This window comes from Patiria miniata, unplaced genomic scaffold (genome assembly GCF_015706575.1).
Source record: "Patiria miniata isolate m_02_andy unplaced genomic scaffold, ASM1570657v1 HiC_scaffold_22, whole genome shotgun sequence".
NCBI classification, from domain to species: Eukaryota; Metazoa; Echinodermata; class Asteroidea; order Valvatida; family Asterinidae; genus Patiria; species Patiria miniata.
In genome coordinates, this window is record NW_024037061.1 from 7,804,779 (window position 1) to 7,821,312 (window position 16,534).

Consider the following 16,534-nt stretch of genomic DNA (forward strand, 5'->3'; position numbering starts at 1 on the left):
GACCAAGTTAATTTCTAATTAATTCCAGTCCGACTTCCGTGAATAATTTGTAATTAAACATTCCTTGGTGTTTAAAGTCAGCTTTAAAAAAAAAATGACGGTAAATAAGGCTGCATTGTGCCTGCATAAATAGTCTGGCGCCATCCCATTCAACAGTGAACAATTAATGAAATACATTCAGGGAACTCGACAAAAATGGCCAACTCGTGAATAAGGACCATTAGCTGTATACAACTGTACTGCCAAACCTGGTTCACTATGGCGACGAAGCAATGAATTCACTGATGTAATTTGTTAATAAGAAGATTGCAGTCACGGAGTATGTTGATGTAGGCCTATCTTGCTGTCACTGAAGCTAACACAGAATGGAGGGGGCCTGGTGCATGGAACCAAAGGTTTTTATAAAGAAAGGATACACTTGGCTACTCGCGTTGTGTATAAGTGCAGCTGCATATAAAGTAATAAAAGCAAATCTAGCCCACTACACATACACCAAATTCCTGACTAGTGTAGTCTACATGAAAAAAATTATACCCACTGGCTTAATCCATCACTAAACCTTGACTATCCACCATATTAACCTTTGCCCTACTCTTTTCCCTGCCTTTCTTCTCAACCTTGCCGGTCCTTGGCTTTCTGTTCTCTCTCACTGACGTCAATGATGGCCATGTCCTGAGCGGCGGTGACCATATGAAGCAGAGTGATAGCTAACTTGGCGAGAGAGACTGGTGCCGAGATGAGGAGGATCAGACGAAAGATGCCGACAGACACAACGGGAACTGCATACAAAAAGAAACAAAACAAAACACACAGAGGAGTTGGAAATGTATTCTTAATGGAATTAATAAGTTGGTGCATCAGATAACAGCTGGATAAAGTCATTTGCTTATTATGGACAGCTGTTGTTATCTTGATTTTTTTTTCAGGTGTGCCCAACAGGTAATCAAACTATAATGAGGCAGATATTGAGGCTCCGTGCAAGAAATATAGCATATTTTCTTATGTTAAGTATTGAAACATTTTAAGGCCCTGATACAGAAAGTGTACATTGTGCCACCAAGGTTTGCATATTTTAGTGAAGGGTAAAAAAGGTTGATGATGCAGTAATGGACCAATCCAGTAAGCCCCTCCCCCTGCGCACGTGGGCAAATTAACACGTGCTCCTCTCCAATGCCACACTGCATTTTCCTGCCGCGCGCATCATACGCGCGTGCACGCATGTCGGACTTTTGTGCACGCATGTCGGACATAAATCATGGCTGTGATTGGTCAGAATACCATGGGGCGGTGCTTACTGAATTGGTCCATTGTAGTAGCTGCACTGTATTGCACTTGCAGATTATTTAAATCCATGCACAGGGTGCGTAAAAAAACGAAACACAAAATAATGTCGGGACCATTGTCTTAATGAAGTTCTGCATGTAGCACTTTCAAAAGTGTTCTTTCAGCAAAACGAAAACAAATCACACAGGGAAGTGTGTGAATTTTCGGATTGCTGAAAGAACGCACATCATCATATCCCATGGACAGAACTTTAAAACGGTGGTTGTATTTAAAATTCCGTAACTTGAAAAGTACATAAGTGATTTTAAATGATTCTTATACTAAAAAAAAGCTTATGAATTGGCCTTTCATATGCTAGATTTTGAAAGTGCTATGCAGAACTTCACTAAAAACCATGTCCAGACATTTGGGTTTCGTATTTTTTTTTACTCACCCTGTATATAATGTGATGTAGCATTTCAACACTATAGATTAAACACAGCTGTGCAACACCTTCGGAAGGTTAGCATTATTGTTCCAACTATATGTAGGCCCCCTACTTACTCAAAGGTCCCTCAGAGAAATACAGCAGGTACAGCATGATGTAGAACAGCTCATTTCCATAAACCAAAACGTCCAGCACCGGCTAGGAAGACAAAGGCGAGGGGAAAAGTAAAATGAGAAAAATCTACTTATAAAAATCCAGGCATCATTATCAAAATTGCAGAGCTGTGAATATAGGTTCATTAACTTGAATGAAAACTGAAAAAGGGTACACCATATTTTAGTCCTGTACGTGTCAGCTTTAAACTGTCCGGTCTATGACTGACTATACCACAACAAGCAGCCTGACCACTGTGAGTTTTTATTTTCCTTAAAAACATACACAAAACCCAGGTTATTGGTCCTATTACAGGCCATATACAGGGTACATTCAAAAGACAAAAAATCTGTTTGCAGAGTAACAGGATCAACTATACATACTACAGCAGAGAATACAATAAAGTGCTCACAAACAAAATACACAGCTAGCGATACAAAAGGAACGTTAAAAAGATATCAGGGCATAATTGCAGCACCTCCGTATCTATACCAACAATTAGGTACTCAAGGCGCTGGTAATTATGTTTATTTGTAAAGACAGATAAATGAAGGTTATGAGAAATGTGAGACTCATTATGAAGCACCTTTATAAATGGTATACAAGGTGCTGAGGCGCATATTGCAGTGCACCTCATATTTAGTTCTAGAACAGAAAATGCAACTTTGCACAGAACAAAACTTACTTTTGAGGTGTAGTAGATGCGTAGGATGGGGTTGCCAGACATGTCAACCAGTTTATGATTGGAAATTCCCTTCAAGATGGAACTATGAACAAAACATACCAACTCGAAATTAATATGAACCATTTATACAGAAACAAATCAGTCATACAAAACCATGTCAGAATTATTGTGTGGCAATATGAGTGTCAATCATAGCACAGGATGAAAGAGGTCTCTGTCATTTTTACTAAGAATGAAATAATCACTACAAAAGGCATTCTGCCTTTTAATAGGGGCGTCAGGTCGACAAAGTGGTATTTTCCTTGTCTCCCGGCACTTCTTTCAACCAGGTTCGAATCCAATCCTGGCCAGAAAGTGATTCGAGGTTTAGTTTCTAACTGAATTCCAGGGTTTTCCTTCCACTTCCGGTTGCAATGCAGTTCTGAGGAATTCCTGTTTTCAGGAATAAGGAGATAATAGTGCGCTCGAACAGTTTTAAGCGTATGGTTTAAAAATGGCTTCAAAAATACCTTTTTGGGCAAGAAGCGATAACAAGTCAAAACGTTTCAAATTTCCGAGGATTTTGTTCAACCATATTACTTCGTGATTGGTGAAGCAAGCGTCTGGCAATGTCTATGGTATGTGCCTCTCGCGCATTGACGCGCGCACGGCATGTACTACACATAGATATAGAACTTAAGTTCTATATCTATGGTACTATGCACGATGTGGCGCGGCGCAGATCACAGTGTTTTACCGGCGGTTTAAAAACCACCCACGTGACAGGCTCTTGACCAATAGGAATGGGTAAACTGTCTAAGGTATTTATGAATAACATTTACAACTTGTTGACCTTTCATGAAGCAGTGCGCATCGACCAATACATCACAGCTTTAGGTCAGGTGCACTGAGAAAATAATGTACACAAACCAAAGTGGGCGCGGGTTTAGGGCCAAATTCAGAGTGGTATGTTACCTATGGACAAAGAGCCAATGGCCTGCCATGTCAATTGTCATAATGAGCTGGAACCAGAACATGTAGTCAGGGTACAAGACCGACAAGGTCACTAGGAGACACATGCTTGCGCATAGGTCTGTCAACAGGTCAAGCATTTCTCCAAACTTGGTCTCTGTATTCAACGAGATAAAGACATCCGTTAAATTTCTTTGATATTGTAGCGAAACATTTGATATTGACAAGCTAGGCTCAGTCGCCATAGTTTAGTTCGTTAATAAGCCGGCCTCAGGTCGACCTTGCGACGACACAGATCAGTCGGCGACTGACTTTTCAGGATCAAGCTGTGCCTGAGCTGCGACCGTCGGGAACATGTCAGTCGCCGATTTTTTTCGAGCGACCTGCGTGTAACTGCGACGAAATTAAGACGATCGGAATAAGTCGGCGCTCACAAAAATCAACAGTCACAAGAGTAGAAAAAAATTCAACTTCTACGACGACGTCGCGATTGTGAGCGCATCAAGATCATCCTTTTCCAATTATGTAGCCAATCAGCACACTTCACCGGCGCTCCGCGTTCCGCGCAACATCACCCAGTACGCGCGCGTCAATCACCATATAAGGAGATTGTTTACTACTACTTGCGAGAGGATATTCATACCATAGCTAGAGGGGTGTTTAAAAAACACAATGAAGTAAAACTGTTCAATGGGAATACAAGTACATGTACATTTAAGACCGTATCAGGGGAATGCGCGCTGATAAAGGCTCGAGCCGAACCGACCAAGCACATAATTATTCCCTTATTGTTGAGGAAGCCACATGACTGTCTATGCTGTGGAATCGTGGTGGATCGTCGCGTCCCGGCCGGTGACATGAGCATGGTTGAGATTATTTTGCGTCGGGATGCCGCTTGTTTCAAGAGAATCACACGATTTCTCAGTTTGGTAACCTGAGTATTATTTTTCTGCTTGATGCTGACAGTTCCGTCGTGGCGCAAGCAAATCGCAGGTCGACCTGAGGCCGGCTTTAGAATCACGTCAACGCAGCTTGTGAAATATTGTCCAATAAAATCCGAGACAAACAAAACATAGTGTACAAAAACTCCATAGGGTTGTCTAAGGGGCGTGGCTAACTCGCAAACGGCGATAGGTCAGTGCACCTCTTTCTGTTCACAAGAGCTGCTGCTGGCGCATAGCACTGACATTTTCCCACTCAGAGACCGTGATTCTAGAACCGTGTCAGTCTCTCAGGAAGAGTCTGGACGTTTCCGGTGAGTGGGAGACCCGATTGGAAACGTGGAAGCTGTTCACGGATCCTACCAATTTTCTTTTAAAAAATCACGACTGGATGTTTTAAAAGGCGATTTGAAGAGGCTTATTTACTCGCACTAGGTTTACCCTTCATGTTATTTAAAAACTACTGTATACGCAGCCCTTTCCAAGAACTAATGATAAATATTTCACAAGAATTGTTAGGAGGGACTCGAACCCACAACTTCCCACTTGCTAGAGCGGACGTATGTTACCAATTCACGAACACGCTTGCTCAGGTCACATGTATAATAGTCTCAATCCCGTTTAGTCGGGCGGACATCCCGTATCTTCTTACATTGCAATGTCTAGTTCCCTGACCTATTTACTTAAGACTCAATGGTTGAGTCTGAAGTAGTGAATGGTAACTCATAGCAACCGATGAAAACTGGTGTGGAAATGAATACATGTCTTCACATGCCATGTCATCAGCTGACGCAATCCCGCCCACCTCTATAGCAGCAGGTACCTCCTTCTATCAATAGCTTCCATTTTGGAAAACCTTTTCAGGGAAGGGCGGGGGACCACTTGAGGAAGAGGGTGTAATGTAGGGGTGGTAAACTGACCTTGGTTCAAGGTCCTTGCTGCAATGCCATCAAATTCATCCAATAAATAACTCAGCAGATAACACCAAGTGGCCGTGACGTAGTCAGTCCGCATGTAATAGAAGGATATCAGCGCCAGGACAATACGACCATATCCTAAAACAAAAAGGAAGCATGTTTTATTTGTTTTTTTTTGTCGTTTTATTTTAGTTAAATCCACCATTGTACTGAACTTTTCAGTATAATGGTGCCTGGGTGTTTAACACATCCGTTCCGAGTAGGCGTTTTGGTGAAGATAATCCCTTCTCATAGTGTCTAAATAGATGGACAAAGGCCCTCTTTAATCAAGAAAACAATTTCAAGCCAAAAAAGTGTGTAGCTACAGGGTGAGTAAAAAAAAAGCGGAACCCAAACACCAAAATTTTTATTTCATATTTAAAAAAATATGTAGCACCAAAAATAATAATGACTGGAAAGCCAATTTCATAAGTTGCTTTTAGATGAAAAAAGTACTGAAATTGGTCAATCCGTTCAAAGAATATCACCATTTAAACACAATGACCCTAAAACCTCTCTCATTAAAAAAAAAATGCGATTTCAAGAATCGTCGTGACAATTGTCTTCAAACATCACCAGTGATAGAATCTCTGTTTAAACGTTAACAATATTCAACAAAGTCCTTTTGTAGGCCCGTCTTTAAAAAAAAGGAGATTTTATAAATCATATTTGTCTTACCAGGGTTGTCAATAAAGGTATTGTGTATTACAGTTGGTGACAGTTGTTGAAACAAATACCCTGTGTCATTTTCTTTGTTGTTCCAAACATTCAAAACACACAATAAATTGCTTTTTTGAGTTCGACTGATGACACCGTAGGAGAAGGACGTGTCCACACAGGGCTCCGTAACTCCTATTGTCAAAAATTACCCTACCGTGTGCATAGCTTACAGCATGCCACCGAAGCAACGTGGTGGGAAAAGGACCGGCCATGCGGCGCCCCCCGACCCGCTCCCTGCAATATCGAGTGACGAAGAGACCGAGACCGAGACCCGTGGTGACAGAAAGGAAGACCATCATGACGAGTTCGAAGTCTTCGTTCGCTCTACTCTGTCTAAGTTACTGGAGGGCCAGCAACAGCTTGAGGTCAAATTGGCAGCTTCTATAGATTTCAACAGTGAAAGGATTGCTGAGCTGGAAAAGGCCGGGGGGGGGGGCCTCGAAAAGTCCGTCGGTTCCCTGAAGTCTGAGCTAGTGGCGGTGAAAGAGCAGCTTACTAAGATGCGAGTGGACCTCAACAAGCAGGAGAGATTCTCCAGAAGAAACAACCTTCGAGTAGTTGGAGTACCCAGGTCGGTCAACGAAACGTGTTCCGAGAAGATTGAGAATATTTTCAAGACCAGTTTCGGCTTGGACACAAATCCCCCGCGAATTGAGCGCGCCCACCGCGACGGGCAAGACCAAAATGGCCGGCCCGCTCACATCTTGGTCAAACTACTCTCCTACCAAGACAAAGTGAAAGTTTTGAAGGAACGCCGCCGTGCCTTGGAGGGGTCCCAACTCTTCATCGTTGATGATCTAACTGCTGAAGACTGGCAAGAAAAGAAGCGCTGGAAAACTGAGGTAAAGGCTTTGTACGATCAAGGAACCAAGTTGCGATTCTTTGCTGGTCGGTGGAGATCGGGCAACGGAGAAGTCTTCACGTTTCGTGATGAGTAACTGAGCTCAACCCACTTTGTGGGTTCATATTCATGTCATATCTAGCTGTTTTGTTTTTGGGGTAATTCAGCTGTTTTATTTTTTATAATCTTTAAAAGTGAGACCCTGTGTGGAAATGTTAGGTCTTTGTCCTTCCAGAGAGTAACAAATAACTGCGGGTAAACTCGTCGACCTAAAGTAGTGAGTTTTATTTTTCGGAATTGTTTTCTTGTTTGTCGGGTTTGGGATAAAATTAGGTTTGGGGTGGTTAACTCTGGTTTTTTTTTTGTGTGCAGCAATTATGGGTATTAGGTGGGTTTCCTTTGGGTTTACTAAACTATGCATAAAACTCGGGGTCATGAACTTATGTAATGTACATGTAGTGAAGTTTTACCTTCTCTTGTGTGGAGAGGAATTTATTACCATGGTTCGATTTGTATTATATTGTTTTTCATTGCTTATTAATGTCCTTTCGTTGCGTATCAGTGTCCAGCTTTGTCACTGTGAAATATTATGGTCTTCATTTAAGTCGCCATTTTGTACCGGGTTATATATCGGGCCAACGCCCATCCTTTTGTGTTATTTGAATATGTAAGGAATGTCTAGCTCCCACCGTTCTAACACAGTTCGCTTACGTAACTTGTCCATTGCTTCAATGAATTGTCGTGGCCTGGCCGACCACTCCAAAAGGAGAGATGTCTTGCATTTTTTGAGGTCCAAGCAGTATTTCATCTATTGTCTGCAAGACATCCATTGTTCAGACTCCATGCAAGACAGGTTTAGGGCTGAGTGGGGGCTGGACTGTTACTTCTCTTCTTATAAAAGTAATGCCAGAGGCGTGGCTATTCTTTTTAACAATACGTTCGATTTTAAAATTCTTGGTTCCAATATTGATGTAAATGGAAATTTTTTGGCTCTTAGTCTTAGTTTGGAAACACATAATCATAATATTACGCTGATTAATTTATATGGTCCAAACAGGGATGATCCAGATTTCTACGAGAATATCAATAATATTATTTCTGAGTTTGATAACCCTCACACAATTATTTGTGGCGACTGGAATTTAGTTTTAGACGGAAATTTAGACTGTGATAAATATCTTCATGTCAACAATCCTTTAGCAAGAAACAGGGTGTTGGGTCTATGTAGGGACCTCGACCTTATTGACCCGTGGCGTATTCAAAACCCAAACTGCAGGAGATATACTTGGAGACAGCATTCTACACTGAAACAGTCTAGGCTGGATTTCTTTTTAATATCTTCTGAACTTAGTTCCAATTTTGTTTCATCTGAAATTGAGCCAGGTTATCGGACAGACCATTCCTTGGTTGATATTTGTTTCGATTTCAATCAGATCGAGAGGGGACCAGGTTATTGGAAATTTAACAATTCGCTTCTTGCAGATAAAACTTATGTTGACCAGGTGAAAAAAAGTTATTACTGATGTTGTAGAAACTTACGCAGCTTTCCCTTATTTACGCTCGAATTTACACACCATTCACCCCAGAGATATTCATTTTATTATTAATGATCAACTTTTTTTTGAAATGCTATTAATGGTGATTAGAACTAAAACAATTTCTTTTGCAGCCTGGAAGAAAAAGAGTGCTTGCAGAGATGAATCTCGTCTCGAAAAGGAAATTAAAGATTTGTCCAATAAGGTTGCTCAAGGTGATGATAGTCTGTTGGGTACATTGAAGTCTAAACAAACTAGCCTTGTTAATCTTCGTAAAACTAAATTGGATGGTGTAATGATTAGATCTAGAACAAGGTGGATGGAACACGGTGAAAAACCATCCAAATACTTCCTTAATATGGAGAAACGTAATTGTATTAACAAGACTTTTAATCGTGTTATTAATGATGATGGTACCGAATTAAAATCCTCTAGGGATATTATACAAGAGGCACGTTATTTTTATAAAAAACTGTACTCGTCTTCAGAAGGGGAAACAACAGTTAATTTACAATCTATTTTTGAGAATTCTAACTCTCCAGATCTTTCAAATAAGGTACGTGATAGCATAGAGGGCCCCCTGTCCCATCAAGAAATATTAAATGTTTTGAAGAACACAAAAAATGGTAAGTCCCCGGGCTCAGATGGTTTTAGTTTTGAATTTTACAAGTTTTTTTTCAACGATTTATCGTGGTATTTATTACGGTCCCTCAATTTTGGTTATGAAACCGGTGAACTTTCTGTTACTCAGCAGTACGGTATTATTACTTTGTTGCCTAAAGGGATAAACCTCGTCAATTTTTAAAGAACTGGAGACCGATCTCACTATTAAACACTTCGTACAAATTAGCTTCTGGATGTATAGCAGAGAGACTTAAAACATGTCTCTCCTCTCTCATTCATGAAAATCAGAAGGGTTTCTTGCAAGGGCGTTATATTGGTGAGAATATTCGTTTAATGTATGATTTGCTTAATTATACAGAAAAACATAAGATTCCTGGTATGTTTTTATTGATTGACTTCGAGAAAGCTTTTGATTCTGTTTCACATGATTTTGTACTCAAAATTTTGAACCAGTTTAATTTTGGTCCTTCTATACAGAAATTGTTTCGGGTTTTTTACAGTGGAGCGACAGCTTCGGTGTTAGTAAATGAATTCTTATCGGAATCATTTAAAATAGGGCGTGGCTGTCGACAAGGTGATGGTTTGAGCCCTTATTTGTTTCTTTTGTGCGCCGAAATTATGGGCATGATGGTTCGTTGTGATGAGATTTTAAGGGGATTTCAGGTAGATGGCAGAGAATATAGACTTTCTCAGTATGCTGATGATACAGTATTATTTTTAGACGGTTCAGAGCGTTCTTTTGATAGAGCCTTCAAGATTTTGGGCGATTTTGCTAGCATTTCTGGCTTTAAAGTAAATATTGAAAAAACCAATGCGGTGTGGATTGGTGGTAATAAGGGTCGACAGAAAGGTCTATGTGATCATATTAATGTGAAGTGGGTTGGTCCTCAAGATTATTTTAGGGCACTTGGTATTGATTTTTCCACCAACCTTGATAATATGACGACTGTGAATTATAATAGAGTTTTTGATTCTACTTGTAGTTTAATTGACCAGTGGTCTAGAAGAAATTTAACCGTTCTTGGCCGTGTTACCATAGTGAAGTCGCTTATTTTATCCAAATTTACTTTCCTTATTTTGTCACTCCCTGATCCACCTTTGTATTTAATTAAGAATCTAAATGTTATGTTGTATAAATTTATCTGGAAAGGTGGCGATAGAGTTGCCAGGAATCAGATGATTCAGAATTATGGTCATGGGGGAGTTAAGATGATTGATTTGCGATCCTACATCAGCGCTCTTTAGTGTACTTGGATCCGTAGATTATTGAACACTAAGGCCTCAGCTTGGCCCAATCTGTTTTATAAGATTACTGAAATTGAGAATGTGCTTTTTGTGGAAGGCGGTCATTCTAGTATTGTTCATTCACTTAAGAGGACAGCTCACCCTAACCAGTTCTGGATTGACGTTCTCAATGCTTGGAGTTCTTTTGTGCAATGCCATGTGCCAGTTAATCAGAATGATCCTCTTAGCAATGTTTTGTGGAAGAACCACAGAATTACGATTGGGAACAATTGCATTTTTTACAAACACTGGGCAAACAAAGGGGCAAACTTTGTGTCTGACCTACTTGACGATAAAGGTGCTTTTTTGAGCTTGGAACACTTTATGTTAAAATTCAGTATTAGGACTAACTTTCTAGAGTATGGTGGAGTTGTCAAGGCCGTCAAAAATTCTTTTCGTGATCTACTTAAAGGGGTTAAGTCAAATATTTGCTTTCCTTTTATCCCATTAAATTTTGAGATACTTTTGTCAGATAAAAAAGGTTCTACCCGTATTTATCATATTTTTACTTCAGGGAAAAAGGTTGCGAGTAAGTTCATTGACAAATGGGAAACAAAATTGAGTATCAATTTCCCTGCCACTAAATGGTCGGTTTTCTGCAGTATGCCCTTTACGATTACTTGTGATACAAAATTACGATGGTTTCAATACAGATTGGTCCATAGAATCCTGGGCGTCAATTCTTATTTGGTAAAGATCGGTAAAGGGGAGAACGACTTGTGTTCCTTCTGTCATGTAGAAAAGGAAACTCTGATTCACTTATTTTGCACTTTTTGAGATTTCTTTATCGTTCTGGACTCAAATTAGTGTTTGGATTAAGGAGACTTTGAATATTAATGTGTTTGTAGATTACGAGATGATTTTATTTGGCATACTTAACAAAAACTGGAGCGCCCTTAATTTATGTCTTCTCCTATGCCGTTACCACATTTACAAAATGAAGATGAATGGTAGTAAACCGTCTCTTTTAGTATTTAAGAATGAGCTAAAGCGATACTATGTATTGGAAAAATTTATATCTATTACAAATGGTGATCTTGCTAAATATAATGCGAAATGGGATCCATTCTCTCTTTTATGTAATGATTAATATATTATTTGTTTATAATTATTGTAAAACGCAAGAGAAACGTTTCTTCTGAATAAATAAGTTTTCCCTGAGGAAAAAGAAAAGAAAAAAAAAAAAATTGCTTTTTTTTTTTGACGACACAGATTTTAGGGTCATTGCGGTTAAAAGGTGATATTATTTGAACGGAATGAGCAATTTTAGTAAATTTTCATAGCTTATAAAAATGAGCGTTCCCAGTCATTATTATTTTTGGTATAGCTATAAAATCGCCTTGCACATGATGTATTCAGAAACCAAATTAATAATAATTGGGGAAAGACGATATTAACAAAAATATTATGAGCAGCTTTCTGTCCAAAAGAAATGTAAGATTTCACTTGCATATTTATGGTAATCTATTAATTACTACTTATTTATTTTTTATATCGAGAACAACAAAGTTCCCTCTTCCCCTAAACAAACCTACAACATAGCAAATTACATCCAGTTTCCATAGCAAATTACATCCAGTAGCCCTTATATATAATAAATTACATCACAATTGCCCGAAATTCCCACTTTGCGCAGGTTCTGTAGTAGAGCCATGTGAGAATATTATCAATTGGTACTTTGAACACAGCCTTTATCTGTAGCAAATTACATCACAATGCCCGTAATTCCCATTTTAATTTGCCCGGGTAAGGTAGTAGCGCGATGTGGCAATATTAACAATGGGAAAATTCCACACCCCATACCTATCAAAAGTACATCAAATTAACAACATTCCCATTTCCCCAGGTTCAGTAGTAGCCCAACGTAGGAATAGTAATTTGAAATCCCCTTAGCTACAGCAATTACATCAACATTTACGGAAATTCCCACTTTGGTTCAGTAGCAGCGCAATGTGGGAATATTACCAATTGGTAATTTTAACACCCCTTATGAATGGCAAATTAAATCAAAATTGCCCGTAATTCCCATTTAACCCAGTTTCGGTAATATCGCAAAGTGTGAATATTACCCCTGTGTCATTTCAACACCCCATACCTATAGAAAAGTACATCCCCACCGTAGTAGCGCAGTGTATGAATATTACGCATGGGCAATTTAACACCAAGTTTTCTATGGAAAAATGTAATCAACATTTCCCGAAATTCCCACTTTGCCCAGGTTCGGTAGTAGCGCAATGTGCATGGAATCTTACTCATGTGTCATTTCAACACCCACCTATCAAAAAGTACATCCGAATTGACCAAAATTACTACTTTGCTCAGGCTCAGTAGTATTACGATGTAGGATTATTACAAATTACTAAATTTGACGCAAATTCAAACTTTGACTAGGGTCAGTGGCAGTGCAATGAAGGAATATTAACAATGGGCAGTTTGGCTGTCTGGTAGAGTATACTTCTGTATAAATGTTCACTGGCCAATCATTAAAGTATGTTGAAAACTTCGTACAATCATTGTCAATATGTAAGTTTTGGATGTATTTCTACTTTGTCTGGCAGTATTGGAATTCCCACTTTGCCGGGTGTGTGAGTTTGTTTATGGTGTAAATTGAGGAAACACACGTGCAACATCATCGGTGAATCGAGGACAGGAACCAAATCGAGGATGACCTTGATTAGAAAATGTGTACAAAACCGATGAGAGCTGTTGCGAACAGGTCTGCCAATTTGTCATGTAAGGCGTACACATTTCAAGTGAAAGAGGTCGAGTGTTTTTATGCCTAGTATGCCTACTTACTCAGCTGAGGCTTTATTTCTCAAATTCAAATTCGCCGCCAAACGTGGCCACTCGAGATACGCCTCAACATTATGCCACACAGACACTTAACTGTAAGGTTTCCAAAAGAATTTGCGATAAAAATGTTCATAATATTATGCTACTTCGGTATTTTCTCCTTGCGCGTCTCCTAGTTCACGTGACCTTTTAGCGCATCCTTGCTCAGCAAAAGATTCTGTCTCTGCACAGTGATATCTCGGCTGTGTTTTGAGATTTGTTCAGACCTGCATACTCTCGTTGAGTCCCACTTTGCATTTGTTACATTTGTAACACATTTTACATTGCTCACTGCTGACTTGAGTTTATTGGTTCGATAACGTTTGCCTTAAATTGTTCGAAGCTTGCTTTGCCACTTCCTACGCATGTGCTACTTTCTGGAGAGAAAGAAAGAAACAAAAATGGAACTGCTGGTTTTTTTTCAACATGCTGTCTTTTTAGACATTACACTGTTACAATTATAATAAATGAAATATGTTTGAATAAACCTCCCGCTACTTACTCATATGCATTTATCTTTGTACGCAGTTGGCTAAATGTAGAATATAAGAAACATTTTTAGACCAAATTCAAGGCCAAATGTAATAGCTTTTTTTCGTTCTTCAATTTTGCTTCATCCGGAAGAATTTTATGCAAGTATTTTCTAATTAACCGAGCACGGGAAAAGTGGCTTCGATTTTTATTTAAGCTGCACAGAAAAATGATGATCAACATGTCATCTTTCATTTTCTTTTCGTTTTTTTTGGTGGGTTGACGATTGACTTTTCGATATATTCTCACCCAAAGAAGACGACCATTTTTTTTCCCAAAGCGGAAAAGTAGCCATCTTGAAAAACGCTCCCTCCACAGCATGGCAAAACAGCGCCACTTTGGAGCCCAATTGCATCCAAAATGCTCAGAATTGGAACCCCCAAATCTGGGCCAGAGGTTCATTGCCATATCTCTTCAATTCCCCATTTTTATCGCTCTCGGAATTCTCCAACATAGAATATTTTGAGGGTATAACTTTTATTCGTGAGCTCAGCAGAAGGATTTAGGCCTATTTACCGGTGTGCACCCTCAAGAGTTCGATAACCGCGCTGTTACGGGATGTACGCATTCGGAGAAACAAAAATTCCTCGCTAACGCGTGAAATACGCTTACCGTTAACACGGAATTTTCTGCTACAGGAAGCAGGGATTGTTCGCTAACTGTAAGCAGAAATGGAGAGCCAAGAAAGTGGGCCCACAGCATTCAGGCAGACTATACAATTCCCAACAAATGGATACCGATACCCATCTGCTGAAATTGTTACTCCACTTTCTACACAACCGATTGCGTGGTTGGATCAAGCAAAATATTTATACATATTGATTGGGCAATGTCTATCCAAATAACCTAACTAAAAATGTACCCAACGTACGTTGGTCGGTTTTTTTTATTACCCAACTTATTAGTTGAACAAACATGCATCAATAATTCGCATATGGAGTTTACCCATACTATTGTGGCGGGACTGTTCCCGAACCAAGTTATTCCTCGGACCAGGGACTACACAAAGCAGTCTAAAGGCTAAGGATGCAGGCTCGTTTTGGGTGGAAATCTACCGCCGCAGGAATTGATCCCTAAACCTTCTGTTAACTAGGCAATAACACAATAACAAGGACAACTGGCAACTGAATGGTCGGTAATCTCAAGTAACACGATGATTTATTTCAGAGACAACAATTAAATGATTAAATGATTTGGGAGTAATTGTCTTGGGTAGCTTTATTACAACCTGTGGTTTTCGAATATGAGCCCTATTTGCAATACACAACTAATATCGCACTGCTCACTCCAATAATCACTGCACAAACTAATGCTGCATTACAGGAACGCTATAGCAATGCACAGACCAATGCTGCAATATAGAAACACTACAGCAACGCAACAACCAATGCTGCACTGCCTAAACAATATCGCATTGCACAGCTCAGTGCCACTGTGGAGATATGGTTTGTGCGCACGTAGCACTACGAAACCATGGGCCCAGCCCCAATCAACCACAATGCACCCACAAGTGTACGGCTAAACTGTCCAACAGTTCGCCCGCGCGTAGCTAGCATATAGCGCAAATCACCATATAGCAATACACGCCACAGCGAGAGCACACTCAACTCACGTTTGTACAGCTCGCTGCCACTTGCCAGAAACCTCAACGCGTACGTACGTAGCAATCTACTTACGCGCATACATAGCACATGCACTAAACCATTATGATGCACTAAACATATGGGGCTTTGTTAACCAATCGCGTGCGTGCATACACGCACACCCTGACTGCTAAGCCACGCCCAGTCACGGGCGTACTATACTACAGTTCATTCATAAGATTAGAATATAATAACATGAACAAGGGCATAAAACTACACTTTCCGTCACACTATTTTGCCCAGCTCTTTTAACGGTCTAGTAGTACCACATGTAGGCCTATTTTGTTGATAAATGTTGTTGAACAATTAATTAACTTACCTATCAGGTTAGGCACAAACAAAAATATGTTTTCAGCCATTTTCCACAGCCTTTCCAGAGAATTTCAAAGAAACGCTTTCCTCATTTGATGAAAAATGCACTAGTGTTTGGATGACGCGTGCCTTTCAGAGGATCTTGGTGCAAGAACAGATTGGGATGAAATTCCTCTTTTACGGCCGGTCCGTGGCAAGCGAGGTTGCTGGTAGTGTGTTGTGTCTTTATGAAAACACCAAATATTTTAATGCAATATAATCAATACAAAAGAGACCTCATTTACATATGAATTGAGTGGCGTTTTATCATGATCAGGCACCTGTCCATTGCATGTGTACACGTTTTCATCATGCATGGCGTTTTGGGCACTTACGTTAATTCGATGGCCTTCAGGTTTCAGGTTAAGGTTTCAGGTTTATTTATTTCCACAGTATTAATCCATCAAAAGTTAATCATAGAAAGTAATATATAATTAAATAAATAAATGGATATATAAAGATGCAATTAACTAACAGGTGACACTGCTTGTAAGCAATGGTCCCTATATAAAGCAAACACGTGCATTGAGCCTACAGAAAGAAGATAAAAGAGAGGGCATAAGATTGGGAGACAAAAATACCAACAGGGTTCAGTGCACATGTTGCTTACAAAAGCTAAGTTTAACTTACAGATGTGAACAAACAAAAACAGACAAGTACCTAAGGGCATGGGTTATATACAATGTAGGCTCGCTAACTGGATTTAAATGAACAATTGCATTGCAGAGATTCAGCTATAAGCTTCTAACAAAATAGATTTGTAAATACGTTTAAAG

General features: G+C 39.6%; 1 protein-coding gene across 1 annotated transcript; it reads right to left on the reverse strand.

Annotated features, from left to right (window-relative positions):
• Positions 1-528: 528 nt before the first annotated feature.
• LOC119730939 (CDP-diacylglycerol--inositol 3-phosphatidyltransferase-like) lies at positions 529-15,935 on the reverse strand. The gene is made up of 6 exons (XM_038204009.1): positions 15,727-15,935; positions 5,362-5,496; positions 3,504-3,657; positions 2,550-2,631; positions 1,828-1,909; positions 529-779 (listed from the first exon to the last, which is right to left on the reverse strand). The coding sequence occupies exons 1-6, from the start codon at positions 15,764-15,766 to the stop codon at positions 613-615; spliced, it is 660 nt and encodes a 219-aa protein (XP_038059937.1). The 5' UTR covers positions 15,767-15,935; the 3' UTR covers positions 529-612.
• Between the last annotated feature and the right edge of the window lie 599 nt (positions 15,936-16,534).